The sequence below is a fragment of the Cyanistes caeruleus genome, chromosome 3 (assembly GCF_971803275.1).
Source record: "Cyanistes caeruleus chromosome 3, bCyaCae1.hap1.1, whole genome shotgun sequence".
NCBI classification, from domain to species: domain Eukaryota; kingdom Metazoa; phylum Chordata; class Aves; order Passeriformes; family Paridae; genus Cyanistes; species Cyanistes caeruleus.
In genome coordinates this window covers 98,392,686-98,412,359 of record NC_141703.1, presented here as the reverse complement: position 1 = coordinate 98,412,359, position 19,674 = coordinate 98,392,686, and the positions used below count along the sequence as shown (strand labels likewise).

At 43.6% G+C, this 19,674-nt stretch overlaps 1 protein-coding gene across 1 annotated transcript in view; it reads right to left on the bottom strand.

The window, feature by feature from the left end:
* CD96 (CD96 molecule) overlaps window positions 1-19,674 on the bottom strand; it is a 101,596-nt gene that overhangs the window by 9,312 nt on the left and 72,610 nt on the right. The window contains exons 4-10 of the mRNA XM_023943208.2: window positions 19,411-19,626; window positions 16,150-16,575; window positions 5,889-5,944; window positions 3,890-3,980; window positions 3,359-3,535; window positions 2,133-2,186; window positions 237-281 (exon numbers count right to left, since the gene is read on the bottom strand). Coding sequence (XP_023798976.2) covers window positions 237-281; window positions 2,133-2,186; window positions 3,359-3,535; window positions 3,890-3,980; window positions 5,889-5,944; window positions 16,150-16,575; window positions 19,411-19,498 — 937 coding nt within the window. The 5' untranslated portion in view covers window positions 19,499-19,626. The remainder of the gene's footprint in view (window positions 1-236; window positions 282-2,132; window positions 2,187-3,358; window positions 3,536-3,889; window positions 3,981-5,888; window positions 5,945-16,149; window positions 16,576-19,410; window positions 19,627-19,674) is intronic.

The following is a 19,674-nucleotide window of genomic DNA, read 5'->3' as shown; positions in this document are numbered from 1 at the left end:
AATCAGCATGCCATTTTATGTGCTGTCCTAACGTGGCAGTTTTAGCAAGATTTGTGTCAGATCTCAGCTTGGGTAACCTCACAAATTCCCAAGCAGCAGCACATTGGTGCTGTCAGTACCAGAGCACACTGACCTTTGCCTGTCACACCTCTGACTCTGTCTGCATGAGATTTAGGCAGTGGTCAAGTAGAGAACCTACATATATTGAGTAAGTAATAAAGTATTTTTCCCCTTACCTGAGGCTGCCATGAGAGCTGATGTAAGTGTTGAATTATTGAAGCCTATAACAAATCAAAGCAAACATTCAGCATGAGAAAAGTGTTTATTCTGCTTTAGGAAAGTGGGTGATTGAAAGGTTCAGGAGCAAGAAAGTGTATCACACCAAATTTCCAAATCATCTTTCCATGCACAGCTCAGCCAAGTAGTCCAAAAGGAAACATGAAGTAACTAATAAAACCTTTCCTTATATATCTCTTTCTAGTGTATTCATAACACCTGAGGTAACTGTGCTGAGAAATCCCTAGGGAAACAAAGGTTTTGGGGGGAAAAACTTCGGAGCCGCTGGCACCTCAACTTAAAACCCAGAAATGAATCACATGGGTTTATTCCACACAGAGAGGTGCACCGTATTAGCACAGACACTGAAATAACATTTAGGACCTGGTGGTGGCACCTGCACAGTTTCATCCGTGAGGCACTTCAGAGGCTGCAACTCTGGGTGGAAATTTCAGAGACACCTTGCACTGAAAAGTGCTCACTGAGTTCTCAAGAAGAGGAGGGGGAATTATTCCTTCTAATTAAAAACTGTTAACCACACAGGCTAGCTCAGCAGAGACACCATCCTGCCCAAGCAGCGTATATGTCCTGAGATGTCTGTTTTCTTTCTTTTTTTTTTTCCTAGCAGGAGAGGAGAAGTACTCCCTGAGTAGGCCAGGAGGATGAATTGTGTCCCCCAAAGAGGTCCATGAAGGAAGTGATCTATTAAAGCTCCCACACTTCATTAGAAAAACAGGTCTGGGAAGGCAGCCAGATGTTGCCTCTGCCTGGTCAGGCACGTGTGAGGGTGTTGGGTGGGACTGCAGGCTGGGTGTTGGCACAGGCAGGTAACCCAGCTGCTCTCCAGCCGCTTTTCTGTGCTGACACTTGGACTGCTGCTCTGCCATTTGCCTTTCAGCCTAGCCTTGCCTGCGCTAGCAGGGCTTTCCCAGCGGCTGGCTGACATAAAGGCCTCCTTACCAAAGGTGCAGCAGGTGTGAAGACCAGAGCAGTGAGGCTCTTTGAGATGTGCCTGGCTCCCAGAGTGTTCTGCAGGGCATGCAAGGTGAAGCAGGGGGGTGGCCTGATGCAAGCTGCTAGGCTTCCTATGAGAGCTCACCTTGCAGAGGCCAGCAGAGGAAAAAATCTGCCTCTTTCAGGGCCCCCAGTATCTGGGATGGTTTTCTGGTGCCAATGGGGTATTTATTGGCTGAACCTCCAGGGCCTGCTACAACCTGCGCTTGTGGAAGTTTTTTCCCCACAAAACCCATATTTTTCATGCCATTTCCTTACAGCATTTCTCTGACACACTCATGTAACCCCCTGCTAAAGTGCAGCTGCCCCCCATGCAGAACAGAGCAAAACAAACTGCCCCAGGAGAGATGTGTCCAAAGGGCTTCAGCTGAGGTGTGGAGAGAACATTTATCTGTCTGCAATAAGCTGAAAGTAAGGCAAACTTGCAGGGGAAGAGCAGGGATTTACCAAATTTACACAAATTAAGAAACATCCTATCAGTTCTTTAACATCACAAAAGTGTTGAGGATTTTGGCTCTGTACTTAAGCAGAGGGTAGAGCCATTAGCAGGGCTGTTACTTTTTATTATTAGTTCAGTACTGAAAGAGCTATATTCAAATGCCAGCTGAAGCATCAGAAATAACATTAAGTGCCCCTCAAGGCTGGAGTTTAATTATGCTTGGTCTTAATTATAATAGATTACATCACCAAAATATTGGTTTATAGTATTTTCTCTGAAGTCAAAGCTGCAGAAAGGGGTTCCTTACTACCCATTTAGAGTAGTAAGTGCTACAACAGGTTTAGGACTTTAGAAATGGACCTCGAACACAACCTAAATTATTTTATTCTCTAATTTATCCTACCATCTGAAACTGTGGTAGTAAAAACTTCAGCTGAGGCTTCATCAGACTTATTGCCTATGAAGGAAAAAAAAAAGAAAGATTAAAGCAGTTCTTAAAAGCAGTTATAAAGGCTGAAAATTTAGTTTGGGCTTGTGTCATACAGTGCACCTTCACAGAAGGTATGGCTGAGAATTAATTTAATTCTTTCCTTTCTGTCACATCTAAATACTTTAACATTTTTAGAGTGGATCTATCTTGGCATAGCCTGCAGGCAAGAACATAGACTGCTTTAATTGACAGCTCTTCGATATGAATACATTTCTACAAAACTGCAAATTGAGGGAAATGAGTCATTTTTGAGAAAAAAAATTATGATTTATCTCCCTCCCCTCTGAAGCTATGTTTCCAGAGGAGTAAGCTGTGGCTTTTGCTGTAGCCTTACTTTGTGGAAAAACATATCAATAGGAATATACACAGCCACAGGAGAACCCAGCTGAGCTGCAAGTAGTTGCCACGGCAGGTGATGTGCCCCCAGATGCTGCTAAGGGGTCAGCAGCTCAGTTGTATTGTCTGTGCAGCAGGGAGCATACATAAAAAAAAAAAAAAAAATTAAAAAGGTATAAATATGCATTTGCACCTGAAGGGGAGACATGCACAGGAGGGTGCTAAAGGAAATCTGTCTGCCCTTCTCACCAGTCACCCTGCATCCTCAGAGGTGCTGAAAACTGTACCGCCAAGTCACCTGCTTTCACCAAAAACACAGGACAGTATTTCTCCCCACTTCCCCAGTCATGTAGCTAATTCTTAAAGTACAAGTTATAGGGGAATTTCTTCACTGTCCACAGAGGTGCAGTCTTTTGCATGTTTTACTGAAGGTGTATAACATAGCCCTGAGTCTGAGGATTTGATTTCCTAGGGAGCCACAAGTGCTCTGTGAGAAACACATGATTATAATAGCTCACTGGTGCCATGTGGCTATGCTTGAGTAGTTTTGGGTATGGGAAGTACAGCAAGATTCTGCCTAAACAAACGAGTGTCTTCTGCTTGAGCAGGAGTTTCTTAGCGCATTCAGAGGCTTGAGCAAAGATTTGAGCCAAAAAACCTGCCAGAGAGTTCAAGCTGCGTGATGAACTTGTACAATAAAGCTTCTATAGTGCTGGCATTTCTTCAGCATTTTAAATAACAAGAGAATACATGCGTTTGTTGTTCTTAACACTTTAGATGTGTCCCATCTATGACAAACCTACCAAAGGAAACAAATATTTCTTCTGATGAAATATTCCTTGTTTCATTTCCCAGGAAGGGAAACAGACACACACATGAGAATGTCTTATGTGTCTCATGGGTCCCTTGCAGCATCAGCGTTGATCTCAACTCATAGAAACCTTCACTGTCTTGCAAGTCTTCTTGTACCACAGAAATTTCTTAGGGAGAGAAAAAAACAAGAAAAGACCCTCTTGTTACACTCCAAACTCTTAAGTCAGAGCTGTGCAAAATACTGGTTGTGGAAAGCAGGCTCATATAGCCATAGGTTTCTTTGCTGAGACACTGTCAAAGATTTGGCAGGAATGGTGTGGTCATGTCAAACCATAGTTCCCATCTCTGGCAGGGGGCTCTGGTCACAGCCATTTACCTCCTGTTTCCTTTGAGGAGGCCTGGTGCTCCCCCCTTCAGCCAGATAGACACCTACAGGTTCCCTGTGGCAGGAGTGCATACCTGCAGTCATGATTTTCCCTGGGGACCACTCCTGCTGTTTCCCCATGGACAGGTTGCTTTACCTCCAGGCTTCTCCATCAGGCTCGCTCTGTCCATGTACCACAGGAGGCTTGGCTTGTGAAACGCCTTCCTCACGACACAGCTCACATTGGGCTGTGGGGCAGCACAAGGCAGTGGTTAGGTTACATACATATATATATATATATATATATATATATATGTATATATATATATGTATATATGTATATATATATACACACACATATATGTACACACATTGGGTGAGCCTCTGACATTTCCCTCCTGGCTGCCAGCTCCCAAACTCCTGTGTAGGCAGTGCTTGTTTACTCACAATCCTGCTCTGGAAGGAAACACTTGCTTCCTCTATTGTGTTTCTTGCCCACTCCCCTCATTTTTCTGTCTGCAGACACTGTTGAATGAGAGCCCAGGGTTGTTGCCCTGGGTGCCAGGACTCCAACCCCCTCCAGTCCTGTGCTGTGGCTGGAGACACGTAGAGGGACCTCCAAACTCCAAACTCCTGCCACAAACACTCACATGGAAAAACACTGGAATTGGTAAAGGGCACAGTGTGTGTGAGGAGAATGAGGCTCTTTCTAATTGCCGTGCAAATCCTTTCTTCATTAGGCAGATAAAGAGACAATTGGCATGAAAAGGACTGCCTAGCACAATATGTTGAATTTACAAAATTTCTAGCAGATCTTTCTAGCAGACATAATATGTAAGAGATTTACAAAAATCACAAGGAATTGGATACTTTAGATGCAGTAATCCTCGTTCTGTGCCAGTTGTTCCAAAGATCTGTGCCTGTGCTCTGTTTAATTTCCCAGCAAACAATAGATGGGCAGGACCTCAAAATCAAGGCTAGATGAAGAGTTGGGCACTAGCAGGGTGAGAGGTCTCATCCTCATGCTGCCTAGACGTTCCCAAGTATGTTTATTTAGCAGGTTATGACACTGCTAAGTACTAAACACTGTCAGAAGAGAAATGGCCTTGTTCTTTTCAACAGAAGAAAAAAGCATGTGCTACTTATGCAGCACAAACCTCTCTTGCTCCCTCATTTAAAGAAAGTGGTTCCCACATTTAGCTGAAAGCAAGCTTGATGTATTGAAGCCAGCAGAAGTCAAGCTTTCAGTAGGAAGACTGAAACTATCCAGCTGAAACTCTTTCCCTGCCATGATAAACAACACCTGAGCTTGTAGTGGAATTGCTTTCTCCTATTTTCCTCTTCATTATTCCCTTATTTTTCAGGCACTTTTATGGAATAATACTTTATAAATTCTTCCTATGAAGAAATACAAATCCAATATCATCACTAGATCTAAGCCCTGCAAAAAAAGGCAGAAAAGTGAAGTAAAGAAGTCAGTGCTTGTTTGGAGGTGAAGAACAGAGGCTCTTGGGGGAGTTTCTATTGCCCAGTCCTGTGACAGCAGCACCCCTTGCTCTGTTCAGCAGGACAATGCAGACAAAAGTCTGCAATGTCCAACACCACATCCAGAAATAGGTCACCAGGAAAATTATACCAGTTTGCAGAAGCAAATGATTCATGGATTGTGTGGGTGGTTATTGATGGTACAAGGTTCTGCCTGCCCACAAGCTCTGTTTCCAAGTAAAACCTTCTTGATTTGAGATACTTTCAGATCAAAAGCTTTAACTTGGAGAGATGGAACCGGAAGCAAAGCACCATAGCTAATAGCCAGGGAGGTTTGCTAGTCAGCCATATGAGCCATAAATACGTTTTTATGCCAAGCATGGCCAGTGCAATTCAGCAGACTTTTAGGTTTCACCATCACCAAAACTAGAAGAGAGGCCCACACAACAGAGAAGTCCTTAGCTAGCTCTGGTTTGTGCTCACTGCTGAGGGGTGGGAGTTGCTCAGAGGAAAGGGCACGAGCACCTCATGTTAACTCCATGCCTTGCCTGCTGCCCCGTGAGCTCAGTTTGGAGGTCCCTCCTTTGCCTGATTCAGCTCAGCTTGCCTGGCCCTGCTGGGGTGGCATGGTGGCAGTCACAGGCATCGCTCTTTGCTCCAAAATTGCTCACCTTCTGTGAAGTGCTGGCTGAGCCCTCCTGCAGGCTAATAAAGATCTCAGGGTAAGCTGGAAAGCAAACATAAATGTATTAGTGGAATGGACACTGCAGATCACAGTAACAGCTTCTAATAACACTTAATAGCCTTGTTTCATACGAAGAGTGGAAATTAAATCCTACCTCCAGCCATACGTCAAGCAAGATAAAAGTGTGCACAGCTGCAATTTGAGGTCAAGGAAGTGGTTTACAAGACTGTATCAGCAGCTATTGCCACAGGATTCAGGATGTGTTTCACCGCCTACCCCAGCTAGGTTTGGGTGGCTTTGCTGGGGAAACAAACTGAAACCATCCTGCAGTCACAGCTTTGGCAGCAGAGACACCCTTCCCAGCCCCATGAAATCAAACACACCCCAGCTGCTGGCTCCTCTGTGTGCTTGCCAAAGGTATCTCCAAAGGCTTTGGCTACCCCCAAAATGCTGATTGATTTTGGGTGCCAGCTACCCTCCTGCTGCTGCCTGGACAGATGTGTGACAGTGTCCACCACAGATGCTTCCTGCCTTGCCAGGAAGCCCCGAGCCTGCCCTCACAGCAGAGCAGCAGGGCACTGATCACCACATCCACATGAAACAAAAAACTGTTTTCTTCTGGTTTTGCAGCATTTTGGTTCTGGGCACAGCTGACTGTATGAAGCTATCAGGTACTGTAAGCCTCTCTAAACTACATTTCTAAATTAGCCATTGGGATGCCTGGTTTGGAACGGTATTGATGGACTTGTAAAGTAAGGACTATTGAAACTGTGTAAATATATAACAAATTTCAAAAGCCTCAGATAAATCTGGCTTCTGGCCCTTTCTGAGCCTGAATCTGGACTGAAGTGCTCTCCCTGAATTGTCACAGTGTGCTCTCTGTGACCTGGGACCGGCCTGGCCAGGTGGTGTGGCAAAAATAAAGAGAGAGGTACAATGAAGTGCCAAAGATAGATTTAAATGTTCATAGAGACTGCACGGTCTGAGGGGCTGCATCCAAAGACCTGGGGTGTGGTTAACCCAGCTGTACAAAGGAGTATCTGAGGGCAAAGGTCCAATCACAAACTCAGGACAGGGTTTTGACCTTAAAAGTCTAATGCAGGAAGACTCCATCAGCATCTCCCAAGCACCCTGCCTCCCAAGGGCTTCAGGTTTATTCCCTACATCCAGGAACCCAGCCCAGGGTATGATCTTTCCTAGATGATCTGGTTCCCACACTGAATTACTTAGGAGATCAGAATTCTTTATCTTTCCAACCTAAACCTTGCTTTAATCTCTACTATTAAAATATTTTTTTCTTAATTTTTCCTAATTTTTCATGTTGATTGATATAGGGCCACCTCAGTTAATTACATTCCCCCATGAGGTGAACTTTTCAGATTTCCCTGTTGTTTTATACAGCTAAGCCACCAAGGACTCTTCTGATTTTATTTTTAATTTCCACCTTTCTTCCTGATGTTACTGATGGATTCTGCCTGGGCATGACTTACATTTAATTATCATGGCCTTGTAGTTTTCTGGACCTATGGTACTTTTTTTAGTGGAATTTCCTGGTTTTTAAATATCTTCTGGGTTTTGGGTTTTTCTGCTTTTTTGGAGGGTGGGGTGGGGCAGGGGTTGTAGATTCTTTTTCTCAGGAAATGAATGTTCTAAGATTTCATTCTTTCCTCTTTTCCAAAATCATACAGATGGTAGTGGAGCTGGCAGAAGACAGACTTTTTCAGATACAGGGAAAAGTCTGGTAAACTGGATCCTCTAATCCCTGCAGAAGTTGGGTGGGAGGCTAAGTCATGTCTAGTGCATGCTCTTCCTTTTGTTTTTTTGAGGAGAATGTTCCACACCTGTATTAAGTGCTGCTTTCTCAGAAGATGTGCTTGCTGGGTAGCTGTTCTGGCAGGCAGCTCTCATGCATAGCTCTGAACAGTCTAATAGATGTTTTCCAATTAACATCTCAGCCCCTGTTAACACTTTGACATTCATTTGTCTTGCTAGGATATTTACCAATGTTTTGGATCTAGCAGAAATTCAATATTTAGTTCAGTAGTTTCTGCTGCTGAGCTTTTATTCTTACAAAAAGGAGAAATCAATATTTGGCAAAGCTAGACATGAAAAGGCCATACCTTTTCACAGAAACTTGTATCTAAAATTTCTCTATTCTAGAAGAGAAATATTTTAAAGTATTTCAATCCAAAAACACCCTCTTAAAAAAAGCTATCTTGATTGAATGTCTGTTTTTACCCAGTATACCAAGACTCTCAACTTCCTTGAGAGATCTTTCCATGCCTTCTCCATCCTTTCTGGTCCAGTCCTCAGCCCCACTTGGGCCACCTCAAGCAACTGTGAGGGAGCACCCCTGAGACTTGGCCTGTCTCTGCTGTGTTTAGCCCTGCCTGAAGTGTTTTTCAGAGGGATCCTTCATGAGGAGTTTCCCACAGGCACCCTCTCCTCCTGCCCCTTACAGCTCTGTGCTGCAATAGCTGCCCGCCCTTCTTGCCCTACCTTTAAGCCATCCAGCCTGAGGGGTTCAATTGCATGAGTGTTTGGGTGACAGTGATGCCAAGATGGGAAAACCTCCTCAGGTTTCAACTGGCCTTTTTTCCCTATTTGTGTCCTTGCTGATGGCCAGGATGACAGATGTAACCAACATAAGGTACTGTTGATTTTGTTTACATACACTATCTTCAGGTTCTGTCCCACCCATTTGAGGCTGGATCTAACTGCCAGAACACAAATACTCATTTCTTTATTCTCTGCTCAGCAGAAGGAGCAAGAGAGGCGCTGCCATCTGAAAGGGCTCTTCGTCCCCAGATGTCATCTAGAGAGTGCTGGATCATCCTGGGCAGTGTCTCTGCCAGGGCTGGCTTGGGGCAGGCCCTAAGCCCTCTGCTCTTGGTGTCCCCTCCTGCTGCAGCAGAAGGGAGTAAATGGAGAAAGGCTGGGATGGTGCAATCATAAGGGGCATGACTTCAGCAAATGGTAACAGGAAAGAGTGAGACAGGATGTAAAATAGTTATTTCACCTGCAAAATTCAGACATGAAAGGGCTAGGAGCATAAGAGCACATTTCCTCTGTCTGGTGGACTTTACTTACCTGAGGTCTGAGAGACTTTCCTCAGCACCCACTGCAAACCTCGGGACTCTCAGGGAGCCCCTGCACCCAGCTCTGCCCTTGGCAGCCCTGTGAGAGGGGCTGGTGGCACAGCACCCTGGTCCAAGCCAGCCAGCACTTACTGGGAAATGCAGACTGTTCACCACCAAGGACACAGCTGCTCTCTCTAGTTTGCCTCTCTGCCCTGCTGTACTGATATTTTGATTGGGTTCATGCACAGCTAAGCACACATCTTGCAGTAATTCTGAGAAAAAGCCAAATAAACAACCTTTTAGTAAGAGACACACAAATCTAGGGAAGAGCATCAGCAGTGATGGAAAAGAGTTTGTTCCAGTATATTAGTATCCTTGAATGATTACCCAGGTAACACTGTTGATATTTGAGAAATGTTGATTTTAAAAAGTGTCTGAATCATGCAAACGCAAGAGGAGGTTTCAGATCATAAACTTCTATTTTTATTTCTTTTACATCAGTGACCAACAACCCCCAGACACATTTTGATTTTCTTTTTAGCTGCTCCCTGTTGAACCTTTCTTTGAATTCAGAGCATCAGCCTTGAATGGCCATGCCATCCTCAAGCTGTGGGCTTCCTTGGACAATCAGCTACAGTCAAGGGACTGTTGACAGGCCCAGTCTTTAACACTCATTTACTTCTGGAGCTTTGGAAATATGTTTTCCAGACCAACTGATCTCTAAAGAGAAAACAAAGCCTGGTTTTCAAGTGGGCAGCAATTTTCTGATTCAGTTGTACCTTAGTGATTGTAGAGCAGGTCGTAAGACACTTGAAAGGGAACAAGGCAAGTAACTAAAGATGGGGAAGGCTTACAAGTGAAATGCCAGCCCACGTGTTTGCAGTACACAGGTTCTGCCACTCCTGACCAATTTGAGACCCCCAACAGGACCCTCATTTCCAGAGCCAGAGCCTTTGGCAGCAGTTGAATTTCACATGCCTTTGAGGATGTGATTTTGCTACAACTGCAGTCCCAAACAGTTTACTGAATTTTGGCCATGATTTCCTAACCACAGACAGCATGGCCATTGGGACACAGAAATCTTGATGACCAGTGTGCTTCCCTGTGACCCACAAAATCCCAACATAAGCTACACATCAGGGTAAGATTCTTGCCATGTGCATGACAGTGAGACTGATGTATGTGCAATGAATTCACTATTTTTTCCTGCCAGAAACTGAAAGAATGGACTCAAATTCTTCTAAGAACTCCAGGGTTATTTACTAACATTTTAGGTCATTGCAGCTGAAAAAGTAACAAGGTAAATATGTTTATATTCAAAAAACCCCAGTGTCTGTCAAAAGTTGGCTTCAGAACCAGACAGGAGTGTCACCTGTCCAAGTGCAAGGCAGCAGGCAGTTGGCATAAGCCCCTTACCAAATACTTTCACAGTGGTGCTGCTCTTCTGGACTGTCTCTGGGTGGTACAGCACGTGGCAGGAAAAGACTCTGCCATCATCAGTGATTTTGGTTGGGAAAACCTTTAGGATGTTGTTCAAACCCAGGAGGACTCTGCCTGTACAGCATGCTGCTCTTCCTGTACACAGCAGGACAAGAGGGCTCCTTGGTCACAAGTTCCTCTTTCCTCTCAGTTTCACCCCATGTATAGAAAAACCCACAAAATTGTCAAGTCCAGACGCACAGACACAGAGAAATATTTTTGTAAGCCATATTCCCAGTATGAAAAGCTTCCCTTGCACATTGTGTAGCAGTAAGTGGACATCTGCTACATTTGGGTTTTTTTTTCCCAAATATATTCTCTCTCAGAACTTCAATAGCATGAACAGTCATCATCTTGACAATAAAATATGGAATAAATAGCTGTGTCTTTTGAGTCCTGATCTCTGTAGCCTGCAGAGAGAGCAACAGAGGTGCTTTCTCACTGCACCAGTCTTTAAGTTATGCTGAACATCCCATACATATTAAATACAACTGAAATTTCAAGGAAAACTTTGCTCTTTCAGAATTTTAAGTAGAAAAACCTGATAATAATGACTAAAATTTATCTCTCTTATTGTCTGTGTGGCAGCCACCCTTGGCTATAAGTACAGCCAGCATGTCCTGGACATCTGTGCCTCAGAACATATTTGCAAGCTTTACTCTGTATGGTACATGGCAACCCACATCTATCATTGTGTTGGTTTATGTGTTGGGGTATTTTTGGTTTTTTTTCCCCTTTCCTCTGCTACTTTGTGGAGTGAACCATCAAAACTGATGTAGTAAAGGTAAGGGTGTTTCCTACAAAAATATTTAAAATTTTATTAATTAAGAATGACCCTCATGAGGGAGATCTAAATAGATAATGAACCAGGGCAGAAGGTTAAAAACCTAAACTATTTGAAAGTCACCTTTAAGGAAATCCTCAACAGTTACAGCTTTTCAGTGACAACATATATAAATGAGCAGGCAAAGCTCAAGGACACTGCTCACTGATACTTATCTCTACACACTGAAATTAATGCTAAAAGGTTATGTTAGAACATGAATATAAATATTTATCCAGAAAGTGAGATAAAGAACAAAAATACAGCAAGCTTCATATCTGACAGAAAATTACTTAAAAATAGTTTTTCATGTGGTTACCTTCATAACTGGGTTTGCATGTCTTCTGTGGCATCTGTGACACAGAGGTTCACAAAACCAAAAACACTAGCCAGTACCTTTCTTTTCAAAGCAGCCTGATATCTCACTACCCTACACAGTAACCATGCATTTTTCAGATACTGAAGCTTCACTACAGAAAAACTTGCTGGAAATCCAAAACAAGAAATATTTTAGTTTTATTATATTAACCACTATCCCTAGACCTGCTCTGTATGTGCTCCTGAAAAATTCAAAGCAATTAAGATGGAATTTTTCCTCTTTGTATCTTTATCATCTGTTATTTGCAGTGCATATTTTGAAACCCTATGGTTATACTTTTCCCCTTTATTATCACAGTCCAATATGACTGATAAGTTTTTTAGCAGATTCTGCAGGCAGGACACAGTAGAGTAGAACATTTTCATTTCAATCTGCAAAAATACCCTGTAGTTCTTTCTGAACTTTATATCTGAGATGAAAAATACTCACCACTAGCCATTTCAAAGGATAAGTGGACAAATTTTCTAAGGTTGTGTCCTCAAGGCATAGAATTTCTAAAGTCTGCTTTAACCACACTTTCTTCTGGTAATGCCTCTCCTCTTTTGTTATTGGAACAACAGCAACAACAACAAAACCCAAGAAGGAAAATCAGAAACATGATGTTCGTTGTGCTTTGAAAACCAATGCTGACTAGTCTTCTACTCAAGTGATGTATTAAGTTTTAGCTTTTATATTTTTCATATTCTGTGGTGCCTAGGTGTGTAATTTTAAACTTCATGTTAAGTGTTAGGGAGCTCCCTTCACAGAGTAGATAGACAAAACAATTCCTTTTCCGGTTTGATACCAAGGACAATCATTACAAGTTTCAGGCCCAAAAGCATAAACAACAGTGGACTGAAGAGAGAAAACAAGAACAATGGGACTTCATAACCTGAAGCAGTGATTGGATAATTAACCCTGATATGCAGATGCACCAAAACTTATAAAAATGTGAGACCTCATGACCAGTGGTCCATTTTGTGACCATTTTTAGGTCCCTCTTGGGTGTAGCCCTGGCCAGGCTCTTGTACTGCCCAAGGTGCATCCTTTAAGGCCTTTCCATAAATACCTACTTTAGTCTTAACTCTGCCTAGCCTCTGTTCTAGGTCAGCCCTCTCCAGGCATCACAAGGAACAGGCACTTTTTGATTTAGAAGGGAGCTGTGATTTTTAACCATTACCCCTAGACACATTTTTTAAGTGAAAGCCCTGAATCTGATTCTCGTTGCAGTTTCATGACTCAATTCACAGCATTACCTGAATTTTTTGACAATTCTTGAAAAAGCTTTTCTTAACTGCAGGATCACGATGTCTCCTTTCAGAGCTGAGAATTATTTGAAGCTTCAATTTTTATCTTACAATTTTTTTTTCTGTGGCAATAAACCTTCACATCAATTTTGTGCACCTCTATTTCCTTTTCTCTGAAGATATCTGCAGACCTTCTTTTCACCAAGCAAGCTATTCAGCTATGTCAGGTTAAGATTAACCCTGTTTTTCAGTGTAAGTGCTCCTTTTGTTATTCTCCAACCTGCCCACTACTAGAAAACTTGTCACTCTTTTCTCTCTCATCCATTTCAAAAGCCATTTCACCATCTCCTACCCTACCCATGCTCAATCCAGGCCTCCATCCAGCTGTGGAGGCGGGGCAGAGTGGTGCAGTGAACAGTGCACTGCTGTGGTCCAGATATTGGGTCTGTGTGTGTGTATTTAAGCAGGAAGAGCAGTGGTAATGGGTGGGAGATGCTGAGTGCCGTGGTCAGCACTGACCTCTCTGACCCCATCCTGTTTGTGACACATCCTGCCATCCTCCCTGTCCTCAGACCTGCCTTCCCTCTTCCTTGGAGCCAAGGCACCAGCACACACCACAGTGAAACTCCTCACCTCTGCTCCCCTGGTAGCTCTGGCTTGCATGTTGGGATAGAACTGATATGTATTTCATTTATTTCCTGTCTTGAGGGGTGTGTGAATATCCAGCTCTCCCAGACTGCCATGTGTTTTGTCAGTGGGGACTTTCTGGTGACTGTAACTTCCTTTGTACCTGGCACCCAAGCACAGAGCAGTGGTGCCAGCACACAGCCTGTGTGCCACAGAGACATGAAGAAAGGCAGTGCCCTGAGCTGTTCCCAGGACAGCCAGCAGCAGAAGCAGCTTCCCTCCACTGTCCCTGAGAGTGAAAAACCTGAGGAGCCAGCTCTCACAGCAGGACACAAAGTACAGAAGCCCTAATGGGACTGGACAGGACAGAGAGGATAAAGAAAGGACAAAGCAAATCTATAGTTTGTCCAGGAACAAAACTGTACAGAAGATTTTTCTGGGACAAACCACCATGCAGAAGTTCTGTGCAGAATACAACAAGCCTGGAGATGAGTAATCATCCCAAGAGTTCAGTCTGGAAACAGCTTCTGCCTACTCTCACAGTCACATGTCCCAGCTGCTTGCTTCCCCCTCTCATCTCTGACTCCCCTCTCCTTTAACAGTTGGATAAAGTCCTGTGTGTGTGTGTGTGTGTGTGTGTCTGTCTGTCTGTCTGTCCTATGAAGGCCTGCTGCTCTGTGAGCTTTTTTCAAGTTGAGTGCATCTGGATTCACTTCACTTTGATGTAAATGAAAACTGTACTTCATCAACTGCACCTTTATCCATCCCACTCACAGGCTGGATTAAGTTTTTTTGCCTTCTTTTGAGTCAAAGTGGTTCATTACAAAAGAAATGTTTACCTTAAAACACAAACCTGCAAAAGGTAGCAAACTCCATCTTTTAATTCTCTCTAGCAAGCATTCATCAGTAGCACAGCTTGCTACATCTCATAGTTACTGAAAAAAGCCCCAGTGATGCTGATATGAACAAGAGCTGCCCACACTCTAGACAGCAATAACAGCATCAAACCTGTCTGTATCAACCAAGGGCAAGAGAAAAGAAGCAATGATTAGCACATCTTGATTAGCACAGTTACTGCACTAAGCAAGAGACAGAGAAACTTTGCATGAAGAACAGAAGTGTGGGAGGGTTTCATAGGGTTACTAGCATGGTTTGTACCTCACTGCACTCCCCTTGATCCCTCTGTCCTGTGGAGCACAGGAAAACTCCAAAAGGGCAGCCTACCACAGCACGTCCCCTTCTGCTGCAGAGTGACAGCTTCAGCTTTGGCACAATTACTCAGTGTGTACTGTTTAAACACACCCATCCTCTGTGAGCTGGGCAGAGGTGCTGGCTCTCACTTTGCCTCTGTGAGCCCATCAGGGCAGGCAGCTGCTGCAGGCTTGTCCCAGGTGAGTCTCCAGGATAACAGAACCAAGAAAAATGCTTGGAGCCACTTCCATGCAGGATCCATCAGTGTTAAACATCCCTGAGTATGAGTCTTACACAGGACCTCCTCTTGCTACAGAAGCAACATGGTCCAGCGTGGGGACTACCAGTCTGGCCTTGGGATGTAGGTGAAAGGGCAGTGGGAGCACACCAAAATACCCCTGAAATAACCTGCACCCACCCTGCTCCTAACACCTGAACGCCTGCTGTGTCTACAGCATGTTGGCCTTGCAGCTCTGAACTGAAACAGTGCCAGGCTTGTTGCATTTACTTGAATCCTCCTTGAGTTGTTAGCAGAAACCTGGGTCAGAAAGAGGTTTCTGGGGTTATCAAATCCAGTTCTCCATGTGCACAGCAACAAGCTTGCTCAACACCCCCAACAAGTTCCATCTTCCCAGCAGTTTGGGCTTTTGCCCTTGCTGCTGACACTAAATAGCTGTGCCCAAAGTTGCTACACTGACAGTTGCCACTGTTGTTTAATTTGTTGTCAAATCCATTCTCATCTGATTTAAATAAATTTGTTCCTTTACCAGGATAATTTAAATATCCTCCCTGGAGTTCACACTCTCCCCTGAGGCTTACTTACAGAGAGCAGTCGTGCTGCTTTCCAGCTTCCTTCTGCCTGACAAGCAGTCAAATCTCCATTCCTGTGATTCTCCTGAGCAATTCCCTGCTTTGCTCCAGTGTATTTTTGGTGGTGGGGATACACATCCTTCCATGGAGCTAACACTCAGCATGCCCTGCAGATGCCAGCCCTCAGCCCCCATCAGACAAGGGTGTTTTCTCTTTCACTGGTGCCCAGTGCTGCACACCCACAGCAGCAGCACAACGTAGTTTGAAGATCCAACATGGTTTGAAGATCCAACATCCTTAGTCCCACCATACCCTGACCTGCTCATCCAGTCTCCTTCACAACGTTTCTCCAAAATGAAAATGCAGAAACTGCCACCTCACCACCTTTTTTTCATTTTACTATGTAACTTTTTACTCCACCAAAGAAATAAGGTTTCCTAATCACGAGTTGGATAAAACAACTAGAGATATAAATAAACAGCTAGATAAATAGTAAACTGTATAAGCAACATTCAGTGGCACCACTGTAAATCCCAAACAAGTCACCATCACCAACCAAGAAGTGTTCATCTGTCCTGATACTTTCCCCCACCCCGTCAGGAAACAGCAAAATCTCATTTGCAATCACTTACCTTCTGCCTTGACAGTAAGTTGAATTTTCGCAGCCTTTGTCCCATATGGGTAAGTAGCAAAAGTGCATTCGTACTGCCCACTAAGGGACACAGTAACATTTTCCAGATGCAGAGCCCACCAATTGCATTCAGAGGTGGCATTTGGATTGGTGGAACAGAGGGACACTGTGTCATCCCCACTGCAGCACCTCCTTGTGCTGAAGGACACAGAGAAGTTGTAACGAGCCTCAGAAAACGTGAAGTAATGGGTGCCATAGGTGGGGTGAAATACAGCTATTTTGGTAGATGGGCTGCCATCAGTCTTGGACCATTGTGTCTGTATGATGTGGGTGGTGGGTGGTTTTGGGAACACGCACAGCAGGGTCACGTCAGCACCTGGCAGAGCATGGACCACTTCCCTCTGGGTAATGACATCTGCAGGCTGGCCTTAAAAACAAACAGGATCATTTTCAGTGCAAGTAATGTTTAAACAAAGCTTTTCCTGGTCCATCTTTGACATGGTTTGGTGCCATAGACAACTATGAAGACCCTACTACTGTAACCACAGGCAAGAAGCTTTAGAGTAAATCTCTACCAGTACAGACTGCAGAGAGAAAACTGGGAGAGCAAATGCATGTGTGTCTGGAAGAGGCCAGGGAGGTTCTGTCACATGTGGGAGAGAAATGAGAGCTCTGAGGGCCTCTGTGGAAATGAAAATCTTTCAAGCAATACAAATAAAGCAGAAGCTGGGCACAGTTATTCCCCAGTTCTTTTTGCAAGAACAAATAAGCTATTCCCACTGGCTAATTCCCTGCACCATCCCTTGCCCATTGCCTTTGTAGCTTCAGCAGAGAAAGCTGTTCTCTGTGTTATTAAACAGCTCCTGCATGTCCTAAATGAGTGCCTGTCTCCATGTCAGAGCAAGCTGCTCTGCTGTGTGTGGTTTCTTCCTCAATTAATTCCATAAAGCAGGTGGCAGTCCGTAGTGTGCCATATAAAGGAGTAATGGATCGATGAAATGAGGGGCTTTCAGCAGGAGCCTGTACCACTTGGTTTTGCTGCTGTTGTAGTAGAGTTGATTTATATCCCTTTCTCCCTCCTATGAGTAGGAGTCTTGCAGTCCCCAAACCCCTGAATGCAGGGCACTGACAAACTCAAGGAGATGAATAATTTATGGAGGGGGTTGTTGCAGTGAGACGAGTAATCAATCACTCTCATAGAGCCATACACAAAAAGTCCCTTTTCCAAAAGGACATGTGGGTCCACAGAATAAAATTAATTGTGCAGTTGTCCTTAGGTACAGACTTGTGCCCACTGCTCACCTTCCTTACTTGAAAAAGCCAGGTACCAATTCCTTTGCTTTGACATTTGCTGTGCCGTGTGTGCTACACAGCTCTGGGGCACCTGAGCCAGGGGGTGCCCCACCAGGACTTGGGCACCCTCAGCTGTGCTGCAGTGTGCCCCACACTCCCCCAGCTCAGCCAGGAGCCAGGCAGGGACCCTGAGCACCCTCAGCTCTGGCTGGACAGGGTCAAGGCACAAGGGCAGAGTGACACATCCCCACAGAGCTGGCTCTACCTGTCCACTGACGGGTGACATGGACACTGGAGATCAGATGTGTGCAGAGCAAAGCTACTGAATGGCCATGGCCAACATCAATCTCTGCTGCTTCATTGCTGCATGTGTTCTGCTCATCTTTTATTCTAAAAAATGTGATGATACAAGAGGGTAAATAAAAATAAACCTGAATGACAAGTCTCACAGCCTTGTGCTGTGAGAAAAATTACTAAAACTATTTTTGTTAGTCCAAGGAGACTGTTATTATAGGAAAAGCCTTCTGATTTCACCACAAGTTTTGCGTTATTAAAAGTTAAGGGAAAATCAATTAGAAATCTTGCAATCAAAGACCAAGACTTACAAAGACTTATTATCAAACAAACTGCACACTGCATTTTTCTCTCGTATTCATGCTGATGCTGCTTTAGGTCTAAGGATCATATAAAGAATGCCTCTGAAAGATCACTTAAGGAATTTATATTAAGTTGAAAAAGTTATATATGTAGAAACAACATTTTAATTTGCATTATTTCTTAGTAGCCTAGCACATTAGATTATTTTAACTGAAAACATTTTGTGCAAAAGTGTTCTTAACTTTTTGCTAGCTTCTCAATATAAATAATCTCACTTTATATAAACTTTATTTTTCAAAACCAAATAGTGTCCATTAGTGCATACCTGTGCTCCAAGTGAAATTTCTTAGAATAATTCCCAGACATTTAGGTGATCTCCACAAAGGGCATAGAGGCCTCCACTTTCACCTTTGAGTGACTTCAGTGAGGATTTCATCCTCAGGGTAAACAAAAACCCCAATTCCAATTTTTATGTAATTGCCATTTCTTTCTTACATGGGCATGCTTTGAGGCTTCTATTACTTTCTTTGAACTTGAGATTTTCTATGAATTTTTCTATTTTCTATTTTCTTTGAATACACGTATGAATTATTTTTACTTAAAGAACCAGTTTTCCTCAGTGATGTAGAAAGAACAACCTATGCCAGATTGTGAGATGCATCCTTCTATGCTAGTCAAATACAGGCAGCTTTTCCCTTCTTAACTGGAAAATTTGGTATCCTACAAAATTGTTCTTCCTAGCTGGTAATAACTATTCTTGTGTTTATCACGGTCAGAATTTTGAAGGGGTGGGGGTTTGTGAACATCATCCTTTTTCTTTGTTTTCCTCAGGCTGCTTTTGGTTTAAATTCCCTCTGACAAAGGTGCAGCTCCCCTTAGTCAACTTTTCAGAGTATTTTACTTGAATGACGAACTTGTTTCTTGGGACTTTAGGCACATAGGGCTAGGTGCAGAAGAGGAAGGGAAAAATCTGTTTAAGGGGCTGCACCTCTACAATTTACTCTTGTCTTGAGGTATTTCAATTCTTTCTCTCTGCATACACAGGTATGTAAGACAGAGACAGAGAGGTATTTTTTATTTTCCCATTGAATGCAGTTTACCTTTTGGCCCATTTGAGAGGGGCACACATTACCCTAACTTCAAGTGAGCTCATCCCAGTGATTATTCTGGCGGGTTAGGAATATTGAATTAAATAATCTGCCAGTCAGCACACCATTTAATCCCTACTATCTGCACTTTGTAACCAGGGTTATTAGAAAGTTGTCAGGAAATAGAAAATCATTGCCAGTAGCTACAGCTCACCCTAGTGAGACTCATTAATCCCCCACCCTCCATCATAAACTGAGTCAAGGTGTTCCCCTGACACTCTTACCTGTGACACAGGGCACTGAGAGCAAACAAAAGAGAGAGAAGAGCCACCTTGCTTTCATCTCTTTGCTTGATGAAGTTCTGGTGAGCATGTAGCTCTCTTGGTGCTCCCTCAGAAGAGGAAGTTGAAGTGGCCTGCCCCGTGCAGACAGGCAGATGTGCAGCAGTCACTCAGCATGACTTGTAAGAAATGCTTCATTAAACTGAAAGCCTCAGTTTCCTGCCAGAGTGATAAAATAAGTACATCTTGTGAAACCTTTAAGACAAA